At 50.9% G+C, this 23,032-nt stretch overlaps 1 protein-coding gene across 8 annotated transcripts in view; it reads right to left on the bottom strand.

The window, feature by feature from the left end:
* The window catches only part of ACACA (acetyl-CoA carboxylase alpha), a 102,786-nt gene that overhangs the window by 24,783 nt on the left and 54,971 nt on the right, over positions 1–23,032 (bottom strand). For all 8 annotated transcript variants that reach the window (XM_077787580.2, XM_085557206.1, XM_077787581.2 and 5 more), the window contains 7 exons: positions 22,564–22,767; positions 19,229–19,384; positions 18,579–18,725; positions 11,141–11,410; positions 10,618–10,715; positions 10,030–10,150; positions 9,455–9,565 (listed from right to left, as the gene is read on the bottom strand). In XM_077787580.2, coding sequence (XP_077643706.1) covers positions 9,455–9,565; positions 10,030–10,150; positions 10,618–10,715; positions 11,141–11,410; positions 18,579–18,725; positions 19,229–19,384; positions 22,564–22,767 — 1,107 coding nt within the window. The remainder of the gene's footprint in view (positions 1–9,454; positions 9,566–10,029; positions 10,151–10,617; positions 10,716–11,140; positions 11,411–18,578; positions 18,726–19,228; positions 19,385–22,563; positions 22,768–23,032) is intronic.

The raw sequence follows: 23,032 nt of genomic DNA, 5'->3' as shown, positions 1-23,032 counted from the left end.
AGATGCCAGGCACAAGCCTAGCTAAATGCTTCCCACAGAGGAAAATAAAACTAAAGAGGATTTAAACTCCCCCTCTCTGAACTAATGCAAACGCATGTACATGCAAAATGGGCCTCTGCTCCTGCTTATCTGGAGACACTGCAGACAGCTCAGGTTTAGCACTGCTGACAGGCAATGAAACAGCCTAATATACCACTGCTCTCGCCCTTAAATCCCTTTTTGGAGATCAAGATAAACACAGCTCCTTCTCCGGAGTGCTGCAGCCTTCCAGCAGAGCCTGGCAGCTGGGAGATCCCAGGGCAGGAGGGAGCAGGGCCAGAGGGTGCCCAGCAGCAGGGAAAAGCTGCTCCGAGCAGGGCTTGATCTGGGATTTGGAAGGGCTGGATGTGCACAGGGAGAGGGAGCAGGTGAGAGGGGACACGTGAGCTCTGAGTCACAGAGCCCTCAGCACAGCCCGAGCTCTGCATCCCAGAGGGGCACTGGGCACCCAGCCTGAGCTCTGCATCCCAGAGGGGCACTGGGCACCCAGCCCGAGCTCTGCATCCCCAGAGGGGCACTGGGCACCCAGCCCGAGCTCTCCATCCCCAGAGGGGCACTGGGCACCCAGCCCGAGCTCTCCATCCCCAGAGGGGCACTGGGCACCCAGCCTGAGCTCTGCATCCCAGAGGGGCACTGGGCACCCAGCCCGAGCTCTGCATCCCAGAGGGGCACTGGGCACCCAGGCCGAGCTCTGCATCCCAGAGGGGCACTGGGCACCCAGCCCGAGCTCTCCATCCCCAGAGGGGCACTGGGCACCCAGCCCGAGCTCTGCATCCCAGAGGGGCACTGGGCACCCAGCCTGAGCTCTGCATCCCCAGAGGGGCACTGGGCACCCAGCCTGAGCTCTCCATCCCCAGAGGGGCACTGGGCACCCAGCCTGAGCTCTGCATCCCCAGAATGGCACTGGGCACCCAGCCTGAGCTCTGCATCCCCAGAGGGGCACTGGGCACCCAGCCTGAGCTCTCCATCCCCAGAGGGGCACTGGGCACCCAGCCTGAGCTCTCCATCCCCAGAGGGGCACTGGGCACCCAGCCTGAGCTCTCCATCCCCAGAGGGGCACTGGGCACCCAGCCTGAGCTCTGCATCCCCAGAGGGGCACTGGGCACCCAGCCCGAGCTGCTCCATCCCAGAGGGGCACTGGGCACCCAGCCTGAGCTCTCCATCCCCAGAATGGCACTGGGCACCCAGCCTGAGCTCTCCATCCCCAGAGAGGCACTGGGCACCCAGCCTGAGTTCTCCATCCCCAGAGGGGCACTGGGCACCCAGCCCGAGCTCTCCATCCCCAGAGGGGCACTGGGGGTTCAAAATAATCACCCAGAATAGTCTGGGTGGAAAGGAACCTTAAACTCTTTCCATGAAAGAATTCTTCCTCGTGTCCAACCTGAACCTCCCCTGGCAGAGCTTGAGGCCATGTCCTCTTGTGCTGCCATTTTTTACCTTGGAGAAGACTTCCAAAACATTCCAAAATACTTGGGCAGAGTTGCCAACACCGAGTTCATTAGATCTTCAAAAAACCCATTAGGAAAGCACATTTCTTGTTATTTCAGAGGATCTTTTGGCAAGCACGAGCAGAGCCAGGATTCTAAGAGCCTCTAAAGGATGGTCCTCAACAGGTTCACAGGCCTATCGTGTGCATGTTAATGATTTTCCAGCACTCCAGCCCGTGCTGAGCAGCTGCTTTCTCCTCTCAGAAGCTGAGCTGCTGGGGAGTTGGGACTCTCCCTGCAAAGCTGGGCTGGCTGAGGGCTGGGTTGGCTCATCTGTTTCACCCAGGATGAAAGATCTGAAAACATGACAGCTTGGAGGGCTTGAATGGGAATCATTATGTAACATAAGTGCTGTTATTATTCCAAGCATATCATGTGTTTATATCAAATATAAGTGCCAGATTTTTATCCAAATAATTTCAATAATTGCAATTCCCATCCCACAATTTATATCGGCTGCCAGAAACACGAAGCAGAAGAGGCATATGCACGTCCTATAAATAGCCTATTTTTCATAAACAGGCAGAAATGATGAGAATGAATGTCTCATCAGAAAAAATGTAGGAACACAATGCAGGAACTTCAAACCTGACTGCTATTATGTGCAGTCAAGTCTCAGCAGAGCTCAGTGCTCATTTCCAGCTCTTCCCCCACATGGAATGTGCATGAGGGGGAACAGCAGCAAGAGGGAAGAGAGGCCAGCTGAGCCCAGAGCTCTGCCCTGTGCCTGGCAGAGGGGGCACAGCCAGCTCCTCTCTGCCCTTCCTGCATTCCTAATCTGCCTCGTGCAGTTCCTGCACTTCTAATTTACGAGCCTTTGGCGGGGGACCCTTCTGACTTGGGAACAGATTGGCTCGGTCTAATGCTTGGAGATTATTAAAGGCAGAGCTATGCTCCACTATCAAGTCTACAGATCTTTTATTTAGAAGATATGGTGCTCTAAATGCACAAAGAGCTCCCTGTCACCTTCACATTAAAGCCCCTAGTGCCTGGTAAATGGAATTATATAGCTGTCATCTCCTTTCCCCAAAGTTTTAAGAGTACAATGGGCTCATTTTTTCCCACTCCATCCCAGCTTCAGAACTAAGAGACCTACTTTGTATTGATTTAGAGTCTCGGAAATAAATAAACCTGCTTCTCCAATGTGATTCACAAGAAATTCATGATACACTATTGCATGATATATTTCAAGCTGCAGCCCCGGCTCTTTTTTCCCTTTGGTGAGTGATGGGGGAGGTGGGAGCTGGGGGGAGGTGGGGAGCTGACAGCCTGATGGTTATTGGGGATGGCTCCTGACTGCAAATCCACAGGCAGGTCCTGCTGCTGGAGTCTTTCCCTGCTTCCATTTGGTGAGATCAGAGGGGGAAGGGGCAGAAAAGCAATTGCACTTCCCCTGGCAGGGAGCAGGGCAAGGGGCAGCCAGGTGCACCTGGAGCTGCAGCTCCTGCCTGCAGAGCCTCTGTACCTCCTCCAGGAACAGAGGGAGCAGGGCTCCACAGCTGCTCACACACAAACATTCTGTCTCCTGTTTGCAGCATCACACATTTTTGGTGGGAAGGTTTTTCCACCTCGCAGTACTGAGCAGGATTTTGGAAAATTTCTGGGTCGCAGCAGAAAAAATCAAGTTTTGCAGTCTTGAGAGCTGAACTACAAACTTGAGACCAGACAGGCTCCAAATGACCTCTAAAATATTTGTTGTGCATATTAAGAATAAAAATTAATTTGGGAGGAAAAGTCAGCTGGGAAATAAAAACTGAGCAACTTTTCATTTGACCCAAAAAATTCCGAAGGAGAAGCTCATCCAAACTGATACTTTTTCCTGAAGAGCTCCAGTTTCAGTGAAGTGGCATTTCCAAATGAAAAATGTCTTGTCAAAACCCTCGTGCCCCTCTCTCCTCTCCCTGCGTGTGTTTTGCTCAAGGTCACTCCCTCAGTCAGTGGTAAATCAAAAGGACTCAATGCACTTTGCAAACTAAAATTACAGCCCCTGTTCTACATGGTGCCAACACCCATAAATCCCACCTGTCCCAGCCAGGGGTTCCCCAGTCTAGATATGAACCCCATAAACAATATTAATGGTTGTCTCCAACTCAAAGATCTTGGTCATTCCCTGTGTCACCTTCTGGACCCCCGAGAACCCTGCTGCTCAGAGACCCCCAGGGCACAGGCTGCAGTGCAGGGACCTCTTCACCAGCACAGGGAAACTCTGCTCACTTTCCACTGTGAATTTAGGTTTAGTCATGAGAAATGCTGCAGTTCTCCAATGCTGCTCCTACAGTTCCCATCATGCATCCAGAATCACAGGGAATTTCTACAGAAAACACCCCAGGCTGGTCACCCCAATGTCCCCCTGGTGATAACCCAGGAGGGATGGTCAGGACCAATAATTCTGGGATATGTTTGAAAAGTTCACCTCCTGTGGAACATTAGGGAGCAGAGTGAATGCTGCAGTGAGAACACAGCCTGCAGGATCCCCAGGAGCTGGGACACAGTCCTGGGGAAGAGACTTGGACAGGCAGAATACGGGTCATGATGGTAAACTCCTGTTTAGCAGAATTAAACACACACAGGGCTCCCACCCACACAGATAAACTGAGCAAGATCTGTATTAAAAATGATAGAAGGAGGGAAAATAAAAAAAGTCAACAGAAATCTATTAGACTTTCTTCCCTAAGCAAACACCAAGGGACTGATAATGGCATGCCTGGAACGTAAATTGTCTCTAATGGGAACAATACACAAATATCACCACTTAAAGAAAGGCAATTAAAACAGAAATGCAGCAATGGAGGGTGGTGGCTGTTTATCTGCACTGAGGCCAGGCATCCATCCTGCTTGCATCCACTGCTCCACACGGAGCAAGGACCCGAGTGCCACCAGCAGTGCCACCAGGCACAGCCCTGCAGCACCCACAGCCTCTGGCTGGCAGGGAAAGAAGGAGTGAGCCTGGCTTTGCTGGCTCTGAGCCACAGCCACCCACATCAGGGACACCTCCAGCAGCACCACGGAGCTCGGGGAGTGGGGATCCCAGCCTCCACCCTGAGCCCACCCTTGTTCTCACCATCCCAGTGCCACGAGCACCCAGGGCAGGGCAGAGGGGCCTCTCCTGCTTCCCAGCACTGGGATAACCTTGGGCAGCTCCAACCTCCACGCCAGGAACCAACACTCGAGGCTGCTGAGTGTTGATTTCTGGTTGACACTTCCCACCCCGCCTTGCTTTGCATTCTCCAACACCCTGCACCCATACAGATCTTCCAACAGTCCTGCTGTGCCACTACACAATGATTCATATCATGCATTAATAATTATAATGCTCCTTTGAATGACAGGGCTGGCACTTGCTGTTCTAACTCACACGATTGCTCTCACATGATTGCTTTGATCTAATCCCAAGACTGGAGTCATCTTGAGCAGACACTGAGCTATCCCTGCCTTGAATCTCAAAAGAAAAAAAAAAAAGCTTTCCACATACAAACCCCAAACAGCATCAGGCTCACAGGGCTTTTATTTATTTTTGCAGATTGTGAAATTGAAGGGTAAATATTACTGTTGGCAATCACTCCCCAGCCTGTGTGAGCCTCCTGTTCCTCCCTGAGCTCCTCCAGGGAGCCTGAGAGCTGCCCAGACCTCTCTCACACAGGCACAGCCCCCTGAGCAGCCCTGACCTATTGTCTCATCCTGTTATGTGAATCCCAGAGCATCCAAAAAGCCCTGCAGCACAGTTCGGGACTGAATCAAAAATAAAGATATTCTCTTCTGGCCTCGTGCAAAGGAATCCAACAAGACCCAACAACACTTTTTTTTTGGACCCATTCTGGTCAAAAATGTCACCCCACAACCAGGCAGGGAAACGAAGCCCAAAGTGCTGAATGTTTCATGCCTCAGTTTCTGACTCCTCATCTTCCCTGCAGACTCCTGGCACGTGGGATTTGTCCAGCTCACCCTTGGTGCTCTGAGCAAACCATGGGGAGCACTGGCAAGTCAAGACCAGAGAGTTTGGGGGAAAATAAAGCTGAAACAGGAGGGAAACACAAAGCAGTGCTGGTCAGAATTCTGTCACTTCCAGAAGGGGCCATCACAAAATGAAGTGTTTGAGAGCCTGGCTGAACATCTGCATAACAACCTGATGGGAATGCTGCTTGGAGCAGCTCCCGAGAGGCTCAGCTGAACCTGGCTTCCCTGAGGAAAAGCCTGGAACACCTATCTGCAGGGAAAATGTGACTGAAAGCCACTATTTGTTTCCATTAACACAACAGTCTCCAAGATGGGATTTCTTTTAAACACAAAAGACAAGGAGGAGCAAACTGATTAAAAATAGGTCAGCAGCAGACTCTGGAACATCCTTGGGAGGGCTGAAATGGAAATGGAACGTAGCCCTGGAAGCTTGAAGCACACAGGCAATGCAGGAATTGGGAATGCCAGGCTCCTTGGTCTTACTTCCATCAAAAAGAAAAGCCATGGAAATGGAGGTGTTGGTGCAGGGCACAGCACATCACATCTGAAATCACCTCTGAAACGACGAGGGAAGGGACGGAGAGAGGAAGAAGAGGAGGAAGGTTTGGGGGCAGAAAAAGGAGGAGGCAGGGGAAGTTTAAAAAAAAAAATAAAAATCTCTGCCTCAGCAAAAGTTTTCATTAAAATTTTAGACAAATGATCTCTGTGTCCTTCTCCCATGCTGCCTGGGGCTCCATGCTATTTCTATGCAAATAACAACCTCGTGGTTTATATCTTATTATTTCCACCGGAGCTGCGGCGACATGACCCGAGACGTGTGTGAGGTAGAGACAGCGACAGAGAGAGAGGGAGAGAAAGAGAGGGAAGGGAGGGAGGGAGATGGAGTGGCTGCTCGCTGAAGTGTGAAAAAATATTGTCAGGAGTGAGCAGCAAGAACAAAAAAAAAAAATAAAAAAAGGGAAAAAAAAAAAGAAAAAAATTGCAGGGATAACGTGTTTATTTCAGCCCCTCTCCCCATGTGAACCAGCATCTTTTAAAATTCATTGGGCATCAGGCGATCATGCACAATCCATCTGCTTTCACTTTATCATTTGCATTTCATGCCTCCTGGCTTTTGATGTGCTGATACTTTGATGCAGTCAGGAGACGCGCATTATCATTATTTCAATTTGCAGGGGGGTCAGCGGGCTCGGCACACGCTCACCGAGAGCAGGGAAATGGCATTTCCACCTCTCCACCCCCTGCTGAAATGCACTGGGGAGACAAAAGGGGCCAGCTGAAACACGGCCCCGTGCCCCCGGGAGCGTGGCACCTTCCCCTGCCTGCTGCCCGGCCCGGTGGGCCCCAGCATGGACACGGAGAGCTCCAGCAGGAGCACAGGGAGCCCTGCACAGCCCTGGTGCCAGGGCACGGGGCTGCAGGGTGCTCTAACCCAGCTGGCACATCCCAGGATGTGCCTCTGTGCTCACACGGAGCCAAGCCCAGAAGCCACCAGGAGCTGCAGCTCCAAGGGACACCGACCTTGAGCTGGAGGTCAGCCCTGGCTTTGGCAGCTGGACCTTTCCCTCTACACCTAAACCCTCAGGCTGCTTTTACATAATGATAATGAACAGCACCAGCGACGGCTCTGGCTGCACATAATGTTTGTCACCATTCCCCTCTGCCCCCTTTGTAAATTAGAAAGAATCCAGCGTTTCGCAGGGAAAAAAAATAAAATTAAACAACTTCCCAGAAAGCCCTGCCTGCTCTCTGAAAGCCCAATTGTCTCCATTGCTGCAGAAACAGTTTTGTGCTGCACGTTCTGCTGGCGGAGAGGAGACATTTTGAAGATGAGTTTGCACACACAGGAAGCATCAGCTTTGTCCTGTATCCTCCAGGAACACACAAATGTAAAAGCCAGCAATGGAAAAATTGCCCCAGAGATCTGGCACCTAACTGGGAAAAGCTAAAGGTGGCAGTTTTCATGTATTTATCTTTGTTCCAGCCATCATCTCTCCTGAAGGCCCTGCCAGCCCTGACTCCCCACCTCCTCCAAGGGAAGGAGCAGCACCAAGACTGACTCACTCACACAGAACAGCCACAACAGTTTTCCCTTTCTGGGGTCTCAGTCCTGGGAATGAGCAGGAACACATCATATCCCTGGGAATGAGCATCATATCCCCCACCCAAACACCTCTGCTCTCCTGCAAGGGGACACTTTGCATTACTGGCCCCCAAAAATTCAGACTGGCCCTCTAAATCCCAGGGACGAGTGTTTAAGAGGTTTCAGGGAGCCCAGGGTGAGCCTGAAGTCACTCCAGACTCCATGGCAGGAGGATGCCAATGGATCAGCATCCACTGCTTGTTTCAGATCCTCCAGAGGATCAGCCAGACTGAACTCAGACCTTCCAGGCTAGCCCTGGACACCAGCTCCCTGCTTCAAACACACTTCTGGGACACCACTGCAGCTGCATCCCTTCAAGGAGCCCTGAGCAGAACTGCAGGGACTGGAAACTGAGGATCCCATGGAGCAGCAGATATCACACACACTCAGGAGTGAGTGGGGACTCCAGGCTCCCACTGTTCAAGGGCAGCTAAACACGGCTGGGTCTTGCTGGGAAAGCTGGAGAGGATGCAACAGGTTCCTCCCTCACCTTTAGGCACTTAGAGGTCCAGAGCTGACACAAACATGCAAACATCCCAACAGAGCAGGGAGGAGGGAAAGGCACACACAGGATTTCTGAGCCCACCGAAATTCTCAGGATGGGATAAATCCCCCCCAGACAGCAGCTCCTCCTGCCTACGCCTGCTGACAGATGTCAGGTGCTTCATTCAGCCCATACCCTTCATTTTTAAGTGCCTAAAATGTAGTGAGATGAATCCAGTGCTGTGAAAACAGGCACTGCCTGCACGGGCAGGGAGTGCAGCTGAAGCTGGAAGAGGGGGAGAGCTGAACAGCCTGGCCCTGCCATCTGGGAAACTCTGCAGGGCCCCGAGCCCCAGCGAGTGACAGCTGGAACCAGGCAACTCACTGCACTCCAGCAAGCACTAAACTGACTCAATTTCTTTTTAAAGGCTGGATCTTCAAATGCCTCTTTTCCTCCCATTGATGCAGGTGTGTGTGATGTGTGTAAGAGATCTAACTGAGGGTGCTGCAGCCTGGAGTTGATAGGATCAATGCTTCATTTTCTGCAGAGCCCCCTTTATTCAGGAGAATAATTCAACAAGAGCCTGTTTTCCTTTATCTCCCATTGTCAGGCAGGCACTCCTGGAAACGCAGCTTGCCATGGAGCACAGCCACCCCAGGTGCTGAGAGTGCCTGAGAACAAAGCTGCTCGATGGGGAAGGGCACTCACAGCACACAGCCCAAACTCCAGGGAAACAAAGCCCTCAGGCACAGGGATGGCAGCAGAGTGGGCTGGGAGCCGTGTCTGCACCAGGCAAGGAGCTGCAGGCTCTGGGATTAATGGGTTTGGGGCAGCAAGGGAGAAAATCTGCCTCTGGAGTGGGGGAAACAAGAGCCACTTTAGCAGTGAAGCTCTAAGTTTTCTTTGTAAGAGCCCCAGTTATTCCTCCTGTCCCCACAGCTGAGATTTCCAGCAGGAAATCTCACTCCCAGGCTGGGAAGTCAGCATCCCAGCTCCTCAGGCTGGGAAGTCAGCATCCCAGCTCCTCAGGCTGGGAAATCAGCATCCCAGCTCCTCGGGCTGGGAAGTCAGCATCCCAGCTCCTCAGGCTCAGTGCTCCCAGAACTAACACAGTGCTGGAAGCTCAGGGGTTCTTGGCCATGCATTTTGGATCAGGAGCTTCCAGACACTGGCACCAGCCCTGTTTCCCCTCACAGCACACAGAGGGAGGGAGAAGACATTGCCTGGGTTTAATCCGTGCCCACAAGCTCAGTGAGAAGCTGCTTCTCCTCCTTCAACCCAGAGCATTGCAGGATTCTGTGACACAGCCCAGCTCCCCCCGAGAGCTCTGTGCAGTGCAGGACTCACTTTGTTGAGGGCCCCACAGCCAGTGAGGATGATGTGGGAGTTCTCCACCTGGATGGTTCTCTGGCCCAGCCGGACGATGTAAGCCCCAATCCCAATTGCCCGACAAGTGACCTGGGAAAAAAAGGAAAAAAGAAAATGGGAAAAAAAAAAAAAAAAAAGGCAACAGCATTGATTTCTGTCTCTCTCCACATAGCCCCAACCTATTGATTCAAACATTGAGAGAAAACTAGTTGTGTTTGTAGCACATGGCCGTAAAATCTGCTCTCACTGGAAAATTCCAGAAGCCATTGCTTTGTAAAGCACAGGATCTGAACAGAGATGTATTTTATTAAAAAAAAGAGAGAAGCAGCAAGTTTCAGACTGAGCAAATACAAGGCCAAATGCTTGAAGTGTTTTAAATTGAGTGTGGAGGGGACCCAGCCCTGCACTGGTGCCAGGAGCATTGCTCAAAGCCTGCAGGAACCCGTTTCCATCAGCCAGAAGGCTGATCCCAGATGGATGTCTGGGATATCATCACAGGATTTTTAGCTGAAACAGACAATACATTTGAAGAATAGAAAGCAGTGGGGGATTACCAAGCTGATGGTGATAACACTATCATAGGCTAAAGATGATTCTCCAGCAATCATGCCAGATGCTCTGAGGTTCTCTACTCCAAGCCCGTCCTCCTTCCCGATAATATCTGTTATCTTGTACCTGAGGGAGACACAGACAGCCTCTGAGTCACAAGGTCCAGTGATTTGCTGAATCAGTTTGCTCCAAAGAAAATGAAAAGTGACTAAATATCATTAAGGTTCCAAGGAGAAACGTGCATAAAGGCCGGGCAGGGGCTGTGCAGGGCCCATCCTGCAGCACCATGGAGCCTTCCCACAGGAGCAGCACTGCAAGGGGGAATGCCCAGGGAGAGGAAGGCCTGGGAAAAGTGTCCTGTCATTCCCACAGGACATGAGGAGCAGGCTGATTAACAGGAACAAGGGCAAGAAAGGAAGGGAATGTAGACAAAGGGAAAGAGGAAAAGAACAAGGATTACAACAAGGCTCTCACCTTTTCTTCACTCCCTTCTGCCATGCCTCCATGCCCTGGATGCCCCAGGAATGCCCCAGCTGAGGACAAGGGCATGCCATGCATGCCCCAAGGATGAACAGAAAGCTTTCCATGCCTACCTGGACTCTCCGTTTTCCTCCACGTGCTCACAGTGAACAGAGTTCAGGGCACTGACTTTCTTGTAGTCTTGAGGAGTCAGGTACAGGTATTTGTATCCCTGCAAGGAAGAACAGCTCATTCATCCCCTGTGACCCCTTCCAGAAACAAACCTTCACAGGGGCAGAATCAAACTCCACAGAGTGCTAAGAATATTCTCTCAGTGCTGGAGATGCAGCTGAGGCCAGTGAAAGCTGGGAATACTTAGCAATATTTAGCACTAACTCCTTCTAGATGCCAACCTGCTGCCTGGGAGATGGCAAAACCCTGTCGTGGAATGGTTTGGGTCAGAAAGGACCAGGTTGCTCCCAGCTTCATCCAGCTTAGCACTGCACATTTCCAGCGTTCCACACCCAATACCGAGGAGAACTTTGGATGTGGCACTCGGAAATGTTTACCCCCACCTCTGCTAGAAGAGGTGGTGCCAGAAGAAGCCTCCTGTGGGCTGCTGCAGAGTTTCCCCCTCTGGTTCCTGCAGCCCTTTACCTTGTAGGGGTTGTCTGGGTCTTCCCAGGCCACATGGAACATGTGGCGGATCTCCTCGGCCAGGCCGATCCTGGCCCCGCTGTTGGCAGCCACGTAAATCCTGGGAATGCCCTGAGCCCGGGCCAGCTCGGAGGCCCTGAGGAACAGCACGTCCTCCTGCGGCCCGAAGGAGCCGATTTTGTAGGTGATGTCGTTGCCAATGACAATGATATCCCGGCCCTCCGGGTACTCCGGCGTCTTCAGGGTCATCTTCCAGGCCACCATGCCAATCTGCAGCCCAAGAGAGCAGAGAACAGCACTAAACAAACGTGGTGCCTTCAAGGGGTGAAAGAAAGGAGGCGCACAGGGATTGTTTCTCTTCTTGGAAGAGGTGGTCTCTTGGATTCTCTTGGGCCTGGCGGATTTTCCCGGGGAGCTGGGATGACAGCAGCTCCGAGGGGCTCTGCCGGTGCTCAGCACAGCTGGAAGCACTTGATGCTTCCCACACTCCTTGGAGCATGTTCTCCACTGCTCTCACCCCACCAGGACACTCACACTGGCTTTCCCTCTCCCCGTTCAGGGGTTTATCACAGCTCCAACACGTGTGCATTCCCTGTGCTCCCAGGGTGAGGGATGTGCTGCTGCACAGGATTCCCAACCACCTGCTCAGCCTCCCCAGGCATCCCCCTCACCCAACCCTCATGTTAACCACCTTTTTATTTCATTGCTATCTCAAATTTCCCCCCTCCTCATCCTTCCTTCCATTTCTTCCTCTTTTCCCTTCCCCAGTTTCGCAGCAGCTCCATCCCAAACCCGCCTGGCTGAGCAGCGCTTTTTGCCGCCCGTTTTTCTCTCCCAAAAACCAGGGGCTGATCTCTCCCTGCCCATCTCCTGGAGGATCAGCAGCATCCCTCCCCTGCCTGCCCCATCCCTCAGGCAGCGCTCGGGGCTGGGAATGCCATTAACAGATGGGAACAGCAGCGTCCCTTGAAAGCCACATGCATCACCCAGTCCCCGCTTGCCCAAGGATCATAAGCTCTGAGTACACATTCCTCAAGCCGATTGCACATCCTCTGCAATCAGCAGGGCTGAGACTCTCATTGTGGAGCCTCGGAATTCTGAGCATGATGAACTAAAGCGGGAGGGGGAGAGGCAGCAGATAGATCTGTGCCATTTAATCCACATCCAAATGGCACAATACACAGCCCAGATCCAATCAGCATCTGCAATAAGATATGCCATAATAGGCTCATTAAAAAAAATAAAGAGGCAGAGGAATTAATCAAAGGGTCATTGGAAGTAAAGCAGGCAGCAATCCAAAAATATTACAGCCAGCTACTGGCAGATCCTTCCTCACACCTCCCCTTCCAAGAGCTGAGATTGCAAGTTAACAGAGTGTTTCAGTTCACCTTCCCCTTGGATTCCTCCACTCCTACCCTGACAAGTTGAAAAGGAATAATCTTTTTGCCTCTGAATATTTGCAGACTTACAGTTCCACCTCAGCATCCAACTGCAGGGTTTGGAACAGAGAGGTGCTGCAGCAGCTTCAAAGAAGGGAGCAAAAATTCCTGGAAGTTGTTTCCTTACAGCCACACTGACCCCATCAGCCAGGGCCGAGGGACCAGTGATGGACCAGGGAGTCCCCAGGGCTGGTCCCACAGTCCATCCCACCCACCAGGATCTAAGAGATTTTCCTCACTTTTAGCAGCTTGATGATTTTTGACAGCATTGGAAACAGGCCAATTCAAGGTATTTCTTATTTAGAAAATTCAAATTGTAACAGAAGTGTTGAAATAGTTTCCTAACCCAAGGTCGTGGGTCTTCTACACCAGTAAAATCCCTTTTGCCAGATCTCACCAGTAGAACAGAAAACAATCTAGCCAGGGCACAAACTCCTGAAAACAGTTTATAGTTGACAAATATGGAGCAAACCTATACAGTTTAGGAAAAGAAAAATTAAAAGTGCACCACATTAACTTGGGTGTCTTTTGCCTCCCCAATTCATCACATGTTTTGTGCCATTTATCCAGTAATAAAAGCCATGGGGATCTGCACAACTAAGGATTTTTTTTTGCTATGATTTGCTAGATTCTGTTGAGATTTATGGGCAGTGGAGAATGGCTTTCTACTCCAGAAAAAAAAAAAAAAAAAAAAAAGGAATAACGAGATTTTTAAGTTAACGGCAGCACTCCAAAAACTGGAGAGTTCCCAGGTTAATTAGCAAGGCTGAGCTAATCACCTAAGAGCACTGGCAGGCAATAGCAGGTGATGGTGAGCAGCCCTGGCTTTGGAACAGGATCTTTTGAAGAGGCAGCACAGTTTGGAAGTGCTGCTCCTGCCACAGCTCCATTCCCAGCACAGCCAGGAGTGAAGAAGAGGCGGAGAAAAAATAAAAGCAGGAACAGTCTTATTTAACTGTTTTTATGTTGGCAAAATGATTTGTGCCCTGGTATTTCCATAAGAAGTGGGACCATTATTCTCCTGTAGGAACACATTTGGTTTGAAAAGTATCAGTGGGCAGCACGTGAAAATCAAAGGGGATGAATTATTCACAAGCCCCGATCAGAAGTGATCATTATTTCTGATGCTCCAAACTGTGATTAGGATTCAGTGCTCAGCTGTCATTTGCTCCCTGAACGGCCCCAGCCCCGCAGAATTGCACGACACACGGAGATGACACCCAAGTTTCAGATGTATAATTTTACACACACCTTCTCCCACTCCATCCTGGCCCTAATGGAAGCATTAGGAGCCAGTAAAACGGGCGCGCTAACGAACGGCGCTTCCCCGACGCTCGTAAACGCCGCTCGCTTGACACCCAGTGTCAACACTAATCATGGCCTAAAATTAACACCAAAATTGACTTCAACATTAATTGCACTATCGATGGGAACAGTAATACACACACTGATGCAGTTCCAAATTGACTGCTGGTGGCAGGCAGAGCTGTTGACAACAGGCACCGAGGGGAATGGGGAAGGAGCCGATCCCAGGCTCCCTCCGGGAAGCACGGCAGGCTCCGAGCAGAGGGGAGCCAGTGGCAGCTGCTGCTGGGGAGAGGGAGCTTTCCTGCCTCTTTCTGGCAGGCTCTGTAATTCCTGGAGAAGCACAGCCAAGAGAATCACAGACTATCTTGAGTTGGAAGGGATCACCCAGCCCAATTCACAGCCACAATCCCACCCTGTGCATCCCAGAGAGAATTGTCCAAACACCCCTGGAGCCCTGGCAGCCTTGACCACTCCCTGGGAAGCTTGCTCAGTGCTCCACCACCCTCTGGGGGAAGAACCTTTTCCTGAAAGCCCACCTAAACCTGCCCCTGGCACAGCTCCAGCTGTTCCTTCAGGTCACTGAAGCACTGAAGCACCAGGGAGAAGCGATCAGCGTTGGTTTATTTTACATCCCCCACTACAGGATGGTGCTGAGCCTGGGGACTGGAGGCCAGGCTTCATTTTATCCACTTACATCCCAGATTTGGAAAGCTGAATGTGGGTATTTACTTGGTGCAGCTGCAGCAATTTTGGCATTTCATCACTTGAATGTGTTGCTTGGAACTTCAGATTTCAAAGAGATCCTCCTCAACATTACTCTCTTCACTTACACTGTGCAGAGCTTTCAAAATTTTATCTGGAGCATGAACCAGCTCCCAGGAAAAGGGCAGAGTGCAAATGGTTTGCCAGAGGCACTCCAGCTCCGTGCCTTGACAAGGGTGGAGTGCCAAAACCCAGGATTCCTCCTTGGCTCTGGAAAAGGTGTTCCTCAGCAATCCGAGCGTGGTGGTGGCAGCCCAGCCAAGCACGCTGGCACGATCTGAGCGACGGGAGGGAACAGCTCCAGCATGAGACCAGGAGCTCAGGGAAAGGTGTCACAGAATCCCAGAACCATCCAGGTTTGGAACAGACCTCCAAGATCATCCAGACCAACCTGTGACCCATCCCCACCTTGTCACCCTTGTCAGAGTGCCACATCCAGTCATTCCTTGGACACTTCCAGGGATGGGGACTCCAGCGCTCCCTGGGCAACCCCTTCCAGTGCCTGACCACCCTTTCCATGGAGAAATTCCTCCTGAAGTTACAGATGGGTAAAGATGCATTACAGAGAGCAACAGACAACCTTCACCAGGAGCTTTCCTGGGGGCAAGAGCATTCCTGTCCACAGTGTCCACGTGTCCCACATACACCTGCTCTAACATCTACATGAGCATAGAGAATAAAACTGTGCCACCTCCTCCATCTCTGTTCCTGGAAGGCTTGGATTTGGGGATTTTAAAACCCTCTGAGAAATCTGCAGCTCTCGCTGCTGTTTTAATTCCCTGTGCCTGCCATAAAATGCAGGAACAGGGGGTGACAAAGCAGAACATGCAGCTCAACGATTAAGCTGTGCTTGTATAAAATGCATTAGCTACACCTTTCTGCCTCTGGCAATCCGGAAAGCCACCAGAGCAGCGTTCCAGGAGCCCTCTGCCATCCTGAATTTCCCCTGGCCAAACCTTCCCAGCTACCCAGGAAAGGTGCAGCAGCCAAAGCTCCAGCGAGCAGCGGCGATTGTGGATTATTTCTGATCCTGAGGAGGAAAAACTGTGACATCTAGTGCCAGTGGGGAAAACGACACATTTTCCATGGGCACCGGGAGAGGGATGAAGGGGGATGTGGGGTGTTGCTGCTGGCCCTCCTTACATCACTTTCTCCTTGTCCTTGAAGATTAGTTGGGTCTTATCAGCAGCCGGTGCTTTCCTGGTGCCAGAGGATCAGGGGAAATTGTAGTCAAAATACATAAAGTGCTATAGAAAAGCGTCCCGATGCCTGGCTCAGGACTGACAAGGAATATATTGAGTTCTGCAAGGGGCTGAGGGAATTACCTTTTCACACTGAGATTTGTGCTAATATGCTAATCTTGGGAACAAAGCCCTGGGCTTTGAAGGGGGTGTCACTGTGCTCCAGGTCTTGTCTCCAGCACGGTGATTTAAACAGTGGTGGATACACTCCTGAACTGCTCTGTGCTCACCCAATTCCCAAATCTTTCAGAGATTTCCCCATTTTAGCACAGCCCACGGCAGGGGTGGAACAGTCTGGGATTCTGTGACAAAGTGGATAAAGAGGTGTCCTCTGGATGGTCAAAGGCTGGGAAAGTGATGGTGCTGTGCCCCAAGGGCAGCAGCACAAGGACAGGACCCTCTGCTCTGGAGCAGCCAGAGCAGTCTAGGAATAAAGAGCAACTTGTATTTTCACAGTCCATTAATTCCTTGGCTTCTTTGTTGAGACCACAGCAAAGAGCTAATTACTGCAATGGCGTGGTGGGTGAGGGGAGTGGTCCTGAGCTACGCCAAGAAAACCTCTGGGACTGGGAAAGGCCTTGAGACCTCAAGATTTTCCTGAAAACACGGAGATTTTTGCCCAAAATGCTACTTGCCAACTCTCTGTGAGGTCAGGGAGAGCCCCAGGCTGGAGCTCCTGCCCTGCTCCGTGTCAGAGCAGGGATTGCAGCTCTGGCTGAACACAAATCTCCTGGATTTTATGCTGGTTTCTCTATTCCTGCCATCAGCTCAGACACTCAGGGCACTCAGCTCAGCTGAATGCTGTAACAGCAAGAGTGTCTTGCCCCTTTTCACAAGGATGAAATGCAGCTGTCAGGAAGGCCAAGCCCCAATCCTCCAGTGCCTGGCTCCCACTGGAAGTGTGGGAATGGCTCTGATCCAAAAGAAGGAGAGAAGGAACCTGAATGTACCCAACAACAACAACATCTACCACAGACAGCAATTCCCAGCAGATGCCTCCTAGGAAACACAATGGCCAATCTCTCCAATGGCTTTGAATTCAGAGAATCAGCCCCTTTTGCTGGCAAGAAAGAAAAATAATAACAAAAATCTCACATTAACCTGAGAAGTTCCTATTTCACCTGGCAGTCAGCCCACTGGGACCAGCTCCGGATCTCTGGGGCACAGACCCCTCTGTGGAGCTGGAGGGACCTCAGAGCCCACCCAGTGCCACCCCTGCCATGGGCAGGGACACCCTCCACTGTCCCAGGCTGCTCCCAGCCCATCAACCTGGCCTTGGGCACTTCCAAGGATGAGGAACCCACAGCCTCTACAACCCCTCCGGGCAAGAAAACATTTTCAGATCGGATTAATTTAAATACCAACACATCACTACAGCCATATAATTTCTTTACAGACCGAGCACAACAAAGTCTACCAAGGGTTAAAAAAAATCTCCTAATTTTTTTTTTTTTTGGTGGTCTTTGGGTACAGAATTCTCTTATAATAAGACTATTTGTATTCATACTGGCAGAGTAAACACTACATGTTCATGCCCAGGCAGCTCTGTGCTTGTAATTTCAGCAAGAACAGAGCGACGTCCCTGAGGGACTTTGCTATTTCCCCAGCCACCATCCACTCAAACGCTGAATGAGAGCAGGGAAAGAGAGAAAGATGATGGCACAAGGCTCCCCAGCAGCTCAGTGTGCACTGGGAACACAGGAATAGCTCGTTCCAGCTTTAATTAGCCCAGTTCAAACACTTCTCCTCAAGTCCGGCAGAAGACAAGGCCGCAGCGACCCCACAGACACCATCAGGGGTAATCTGCAAAAATCTTATTCCAAACCTTCCCCTGACAAGATCCATGCAGGAATGGTGAGGAAAACCTCTGTTTCCTTGCATCCCTACCCTGACGGGTTTAACAGAGCCTTTGCAAACCTTAAGCTGAATTTTTAGGAAAATACAGTTCAATGACACCAAGAAAAAATAAATTACACCATCACTTAGAACTGTTCAAATTTAAATTACTTTAGAACATTTGCTTACTAATTCCCACAAAAATAACCACCACATCTTCTCTTTAGTGGTTCTCTTTACTCTGCAGTCACTCCAAAACTGCAATTTTTGCCTTCCTAATGGGAAGACACTCCAGCAGAACCCCACCATGACAGCAAAGTCTCCTCCTGCTCGAGCTCCAGGAGTGACTCTGCCATCCCCAGCATCAGCTCGTTGTAACTCCTGAGTAAATCCTGCTCTAGAGTGGGAGGTTCCACACACCTTGATGCAAACTGTGTGGGGAGGATGGAAACGGAACCATAAAATAGATTTTTCTGTGGTTTGTGTTTTTCTCAGCAAATGAAAATATTTCTATTTAGTCTTGTAAAACACATTTTGCTCAAATACAAACCCCAGTTACCTGGAACAGCTGAATGAGCATTTTTTAATTATGAAGGAAGCCCAGCACAGGCACAGGTTTGAAACGGAATCATCATTTACTACGGAAGTTAAAATACCCATTGTGAGCAAGGTATTAATTTTTAATGAAACAAAAATCTCATTTTCAAGAGTGAGATTTCATCTGTGAAAGGCTGAACGGATAGATTTTGTGCCTGGCCGGTAAATTTTCATTAGAATTGTCAAAGGCAGCCCAAAGCCCAAGGTGCTGCGGGGCGTGGAGGGAGAAGCAGCAGGAAGGGAAGGGGCACTTGCCTCATTTCCTCCTGGCAGCCTGTTCATGTGCACCAGCTGGCCCTGGTCATCCAGCACCAGCTCCGTGTAGGTCAGGATGTCCGAGGGCAGCGGCGTCGGCGGCAGGAAGGCGTGCTCGTTCATGGAGTTCCACAGCTTGATCAGCGACTGCAGGCACACAGAGAAACCTCGCTAAGAGCGCCGCCCGCCAGCGCTCCACCCGCTGCAGCGCGGCATCCCCAGAGTTTGGGGTTCTCCCCAACTCAGCACGCCCCCAAATATCCCCCCTGCCAGCGTGACTGACAGTATTCCAGGGATAGCACCTGCTCTGGGATTTGAATCGTGGAACAGTTTCCCCCAGGGTGAAATCTGAATGAGGTGCTTCAGGATAGAACCCAGAAAATCAGAAAGTCCATCTAGGAAGGGCAGACGACAAGGTGGGAAAACAAAGAAACATCAGCAAGAGAAGGGAGATGGTTTCTGTGTCAGCTTCCACTGTTTGACTCATTAATGGAACTCCAGCAGCAGTTTATCCTGATGTCATCCAAAGCAGATTCAGCCCATAGCTGATACTCCCTGGGGACCCCTGGCAGCCACTCCACGTCCCTGGTTCCCCTGACAATCAGGATAGCAAAGACACGAGCAACAAGAAGAGCCCAAAGAATACCCACCTGCCTGAACATCTCAGGAATGTCATAGACATAGGACGTCCCTAAAGTCTGTGCCTGGAACCTCTTGGACTGCAGCAGGTCTTTGGTCACGTAGGGAGTGTTGATCAGCATCCCGTGGAGCGGTCCCTGCTTGTCTCCATAGGCCTGGAACATGATCTGCAGGACAAACCACGGGTTCTGTACACAGAGCCGTTCCAGCTCTTACCAAAAACCCCCAGGCTCCTCCAGCCTGCTCCTCCCTGCCCTCTGCAAGGCTGCTCATGCTGGCACAGCCAGGCTCCATCACTCGCTGCTGCCCGCTGGGGACACCTCAGGACCGGCACTGCACGACCCCAGCATCCCAGACCTACTGCCCACCCCAGCAGAGCCCAGAGCACGCAGAGCCACATCCCCAGCACAAACTGGGGCCCGAGAGGAGCTCCCACTCCCCAGCAGCTGCCCTGACCCCATGTCTGTGCCACGGATGCTGCTGGCCAGGAGCAGCCAGGAGAGCCCCGTTATTTATGGAGCGGGATCCGCGGCTGCGCCCGCCAGCCGGGTCAAGACTTGCGTATGTCATCGGGCTTGAAGTTTTGATATTGTAAGTTTAAAAGATTTTCCCACAGCAGCAGCATGAATTATCAACTGCCGTGCTTCATGGCACTATATATTCTGGGCAGGCAGGACTTGGAAGGGAAGCTTTTCAACGGAGAACAGGAGGACTTAAAAACGGGATAAAAACGCCTCAAATGGCCCAAACGCTGCTTAACAGGGACACATCTGGCAGGAGGGACATGATTAGGATGTGTTTAACAGAACTGAGCTAATCGAAGAGAAATTAATGGAAGAATTGCACAAAATTCAGTAAAGCCTATTTTTATTTTTAGATAAAACCAGCAGTTTATGCTCTCTTCAGTCTGCACAAACATTAATTTGGGAGTCAGCTTCTTTAACGGGACAAGCATTTGTTCAGGGTAATGAGTGTTTGTGACAATGCCTGTCTTGGGATCTGTCAGGATCTGCACTTGGAAATTCTCCTTAAATCTCTGGAAAGCTCCACAGCAGCTCTGAAGGGAACTGGAGAAGTCTGTGCTGAGCATCACCACTTATCACTACTGAGAAACAAGAGATCAGGGTCATTCTCACACCATGAAGCCATCTTCCCATTCTTCAGAAGTCAGGAAAGTACCCAGCACATCAGTAATATGAGATTTTTTTTTTTTTTTAATCTCTCTAAATTTAAAAGAACCCTCTGAAAACACAGGGAAAAATCCCCAGATCTGAACTTGCCCTATAAACCTCCATCATGAGGGGGCAAGCTTCCTAAAAATATCAATATTTTTTTTTACTAAAATGTGGTGTAATATTCTGGAGAACAAATCAAATTTAATAATGGAAAAGTTGCTAAAGCCTCACACACCCACACAAGCCCATTCCCTAAGCTTTAAATAACAAAGCTCATCAGTTCAGAGCTCACTGGTGACCTTCACAAGTGACTGACCCAACTCAAGGGTTAAGCTGAGCTGCTGGAGATTATTAAAATGTTCTTTTCTTTCCTCATCTCCCCTCAAAGGCAGGAATGAGGTAAAACACACTGACACTATCTGCTCTGGGATCTCGGAGCTGGATGGACTCCACGACCAGCAGCTCGCTGGAAAAATTAAATGGAAAAAGGGGGAGAAAGGTGACTCAGCACTTTGTGTTCCACATTCACAGTGCCCAAGTGATTTATTCTGCTGCTTCTCCTGCCTGGCAGAGAGATGATTACAGAGGGAGATGTAAACATTTCTCTATTTAAATATTTTCCATGCATCCCATGCTCCATGGATTTTAGCATATGTAGGTATTTCAGTTAACCACACTGTTCCCACACCATGGTAAACAGAAATACCACAACAACCACAGCCATTACAGAAGAGCCCATTACACTTCAGAAAAATGATATAAAAGCAGCTTCCGTAATTTTACATCTTCCTACCCAGGTCATTCCTTATATCTTTAGAATTTAAAGGACATGTTCACAGATTTTCTTCTATCTGCTCAGGAAAATGTATAATTAATAATATTTTATATTACAACATACAAGATGAGCATCAGCAGTGACTCCTCTTCTAGTACTTTTCTGAGCACTCTGAGGAAAACTGTTTGGGAAAACAGTTGCCCAGATGATTGATGGACAAAACAACCAGAAACTTGACTGACTTAATTGATCACATCCGCTGCTGCAACTTTATCTTTACATTCTCCTTTCTTTGGCTAAGTTGATCAGCAATTTTATGTTAAATTATAATGTATTACAGGGCTTGAAGCAGCCTGGTCTAGTGGAAGGTGTCCACGTGAGGATGTGCCACTTCATCACTGCACTGCCTTTGTTCTCCTGCATGTCTGAGCCCCTCAGCACGGGAAGTTTAGAATCCCCAGCATGCAGGATTCCAACATCCACACCCACGGCAGGGGTTGGAATGGGATGAGCTCTAAGGTGCCTCCCAGCCCAAACCATTCTGTGGTTACCTGGAAACACCACAAGCCACAGAGGAGCTCCATCAGGTGCAACACAGAATAGTGAGGTTGGACCAGACCTCTGAGATCACCAAGTCCAACCCATGCCCTCACACCTCACCTAGACCACAGCACCACGTGCCATGTCCAGCCTTTTTTTAAACACACCCGGAGATGGTGACTCCACCACCTCCCTGGGAAGACAGCTCCAGTACTTTATTATTCTTTGGGTGAAATTTTTTTTCCTGCTATCCAATCTGAACCTTCCCTGCCGTAGCTGAGGCTGTGTCCTCTGGTTCTGTCAGTGCTGCCTGATGGAAGAGACCGACCCCACCTGTCTGCAACTTCCCTTCAGGAGCTGTGGAGAGCAATGAGGGCACCTCTGCGCCTCCTCTTCTCCAGGCTGAACAGCCCCAGCTCCTTCTAATGTTCCTCAAAGGGCTGAACAACCTAGGCTGAACAACCCCAGCTCCTTCAGACGTTCCTCACAGGGTTTGTGCTCCCAGCCCCTCTCCAGCCTCATTGCCCCCTCTGGATGTGCTCAGGCATCTCAAGGTCCTTCCCAAACTGAGGGGCCAGAGCTGGACACAGCCCTCGAGGTCTGACCTCACCAGTGCTGAGTGCAGGAGCAGAATGAGCTCCCTGCTCCTGCTGGCCACACCATTCCTGACCCAGGTGAGGAGCCATTGGCTTTTGGCCACCAGGGCACACTGCTGGCTCACGTCCAGCTCCTGTCCATCAACACCCCCAGGTCCCTTTCCCCTGAGCACTTTTCCCCTGTCCAGCCACACCACGGGGGATTTTTCTGCGTCCCCTTCCCGACACCCCCAGCCAGCCCCGCGTCCCTGGGGACGTACCTGTGCCGTCCTGGGGTCTGTCACCTCCTTGTAGAGGCTGATGTCCAGGTAGTAGCCCGACTCGTTGGTGAGGAAGAGGCGGATGGGGATGGCCTTCCCCGTGGGCGTCAGGCGGATGTTGATCTTCAGCTCGGCCTGCAGCACGCGCAGCTTCCAGAGGCGGCTGCCGTAGCGCATCACCATGGAGCGCACCGACTCCTCGATCTGCGGGGAAAGCCTCCCTCAGCAGCCCGCCCGGGTCCCTGCGAGGGGCGCTGCCCATGCCAGGGGTGCAGCAAGATGGGCTTTGAGCTCCCTTCCAACCCAAACCATCCTGGGGTTCTCCCTGGATCCACCACTGCTCTGCATCCCCCGCATGCCGCTGCTCCAAGGTGGGGAGGAAGCACCACACTGCACGAGGCCAGTGCAGCTATGGTGGTGACCTGTCCCTCCTCATCCTGAGCCTTCAGACAGGCAGGAGCTCCACCTG

This window comes from Lonchura striata, chromosome 19 (assembly GCF_050655825.1).
Source record: "Lonchura striata isolate lonStrDom1 chromosome 19, ASM5065582v1, whole genome shotgun sequence".
Taxonomy (NCBI): domain Eukaryota; kingdom Metazoa; phylum Chordata; class Aves; order Passeriformes; family Estrildidae; genus Lonchura; species Lonchura striata.
Note: the sequence above shows the minus strand (reverse complement) of the source record. Positions and strands in the feature narration are given on the sequence as shown.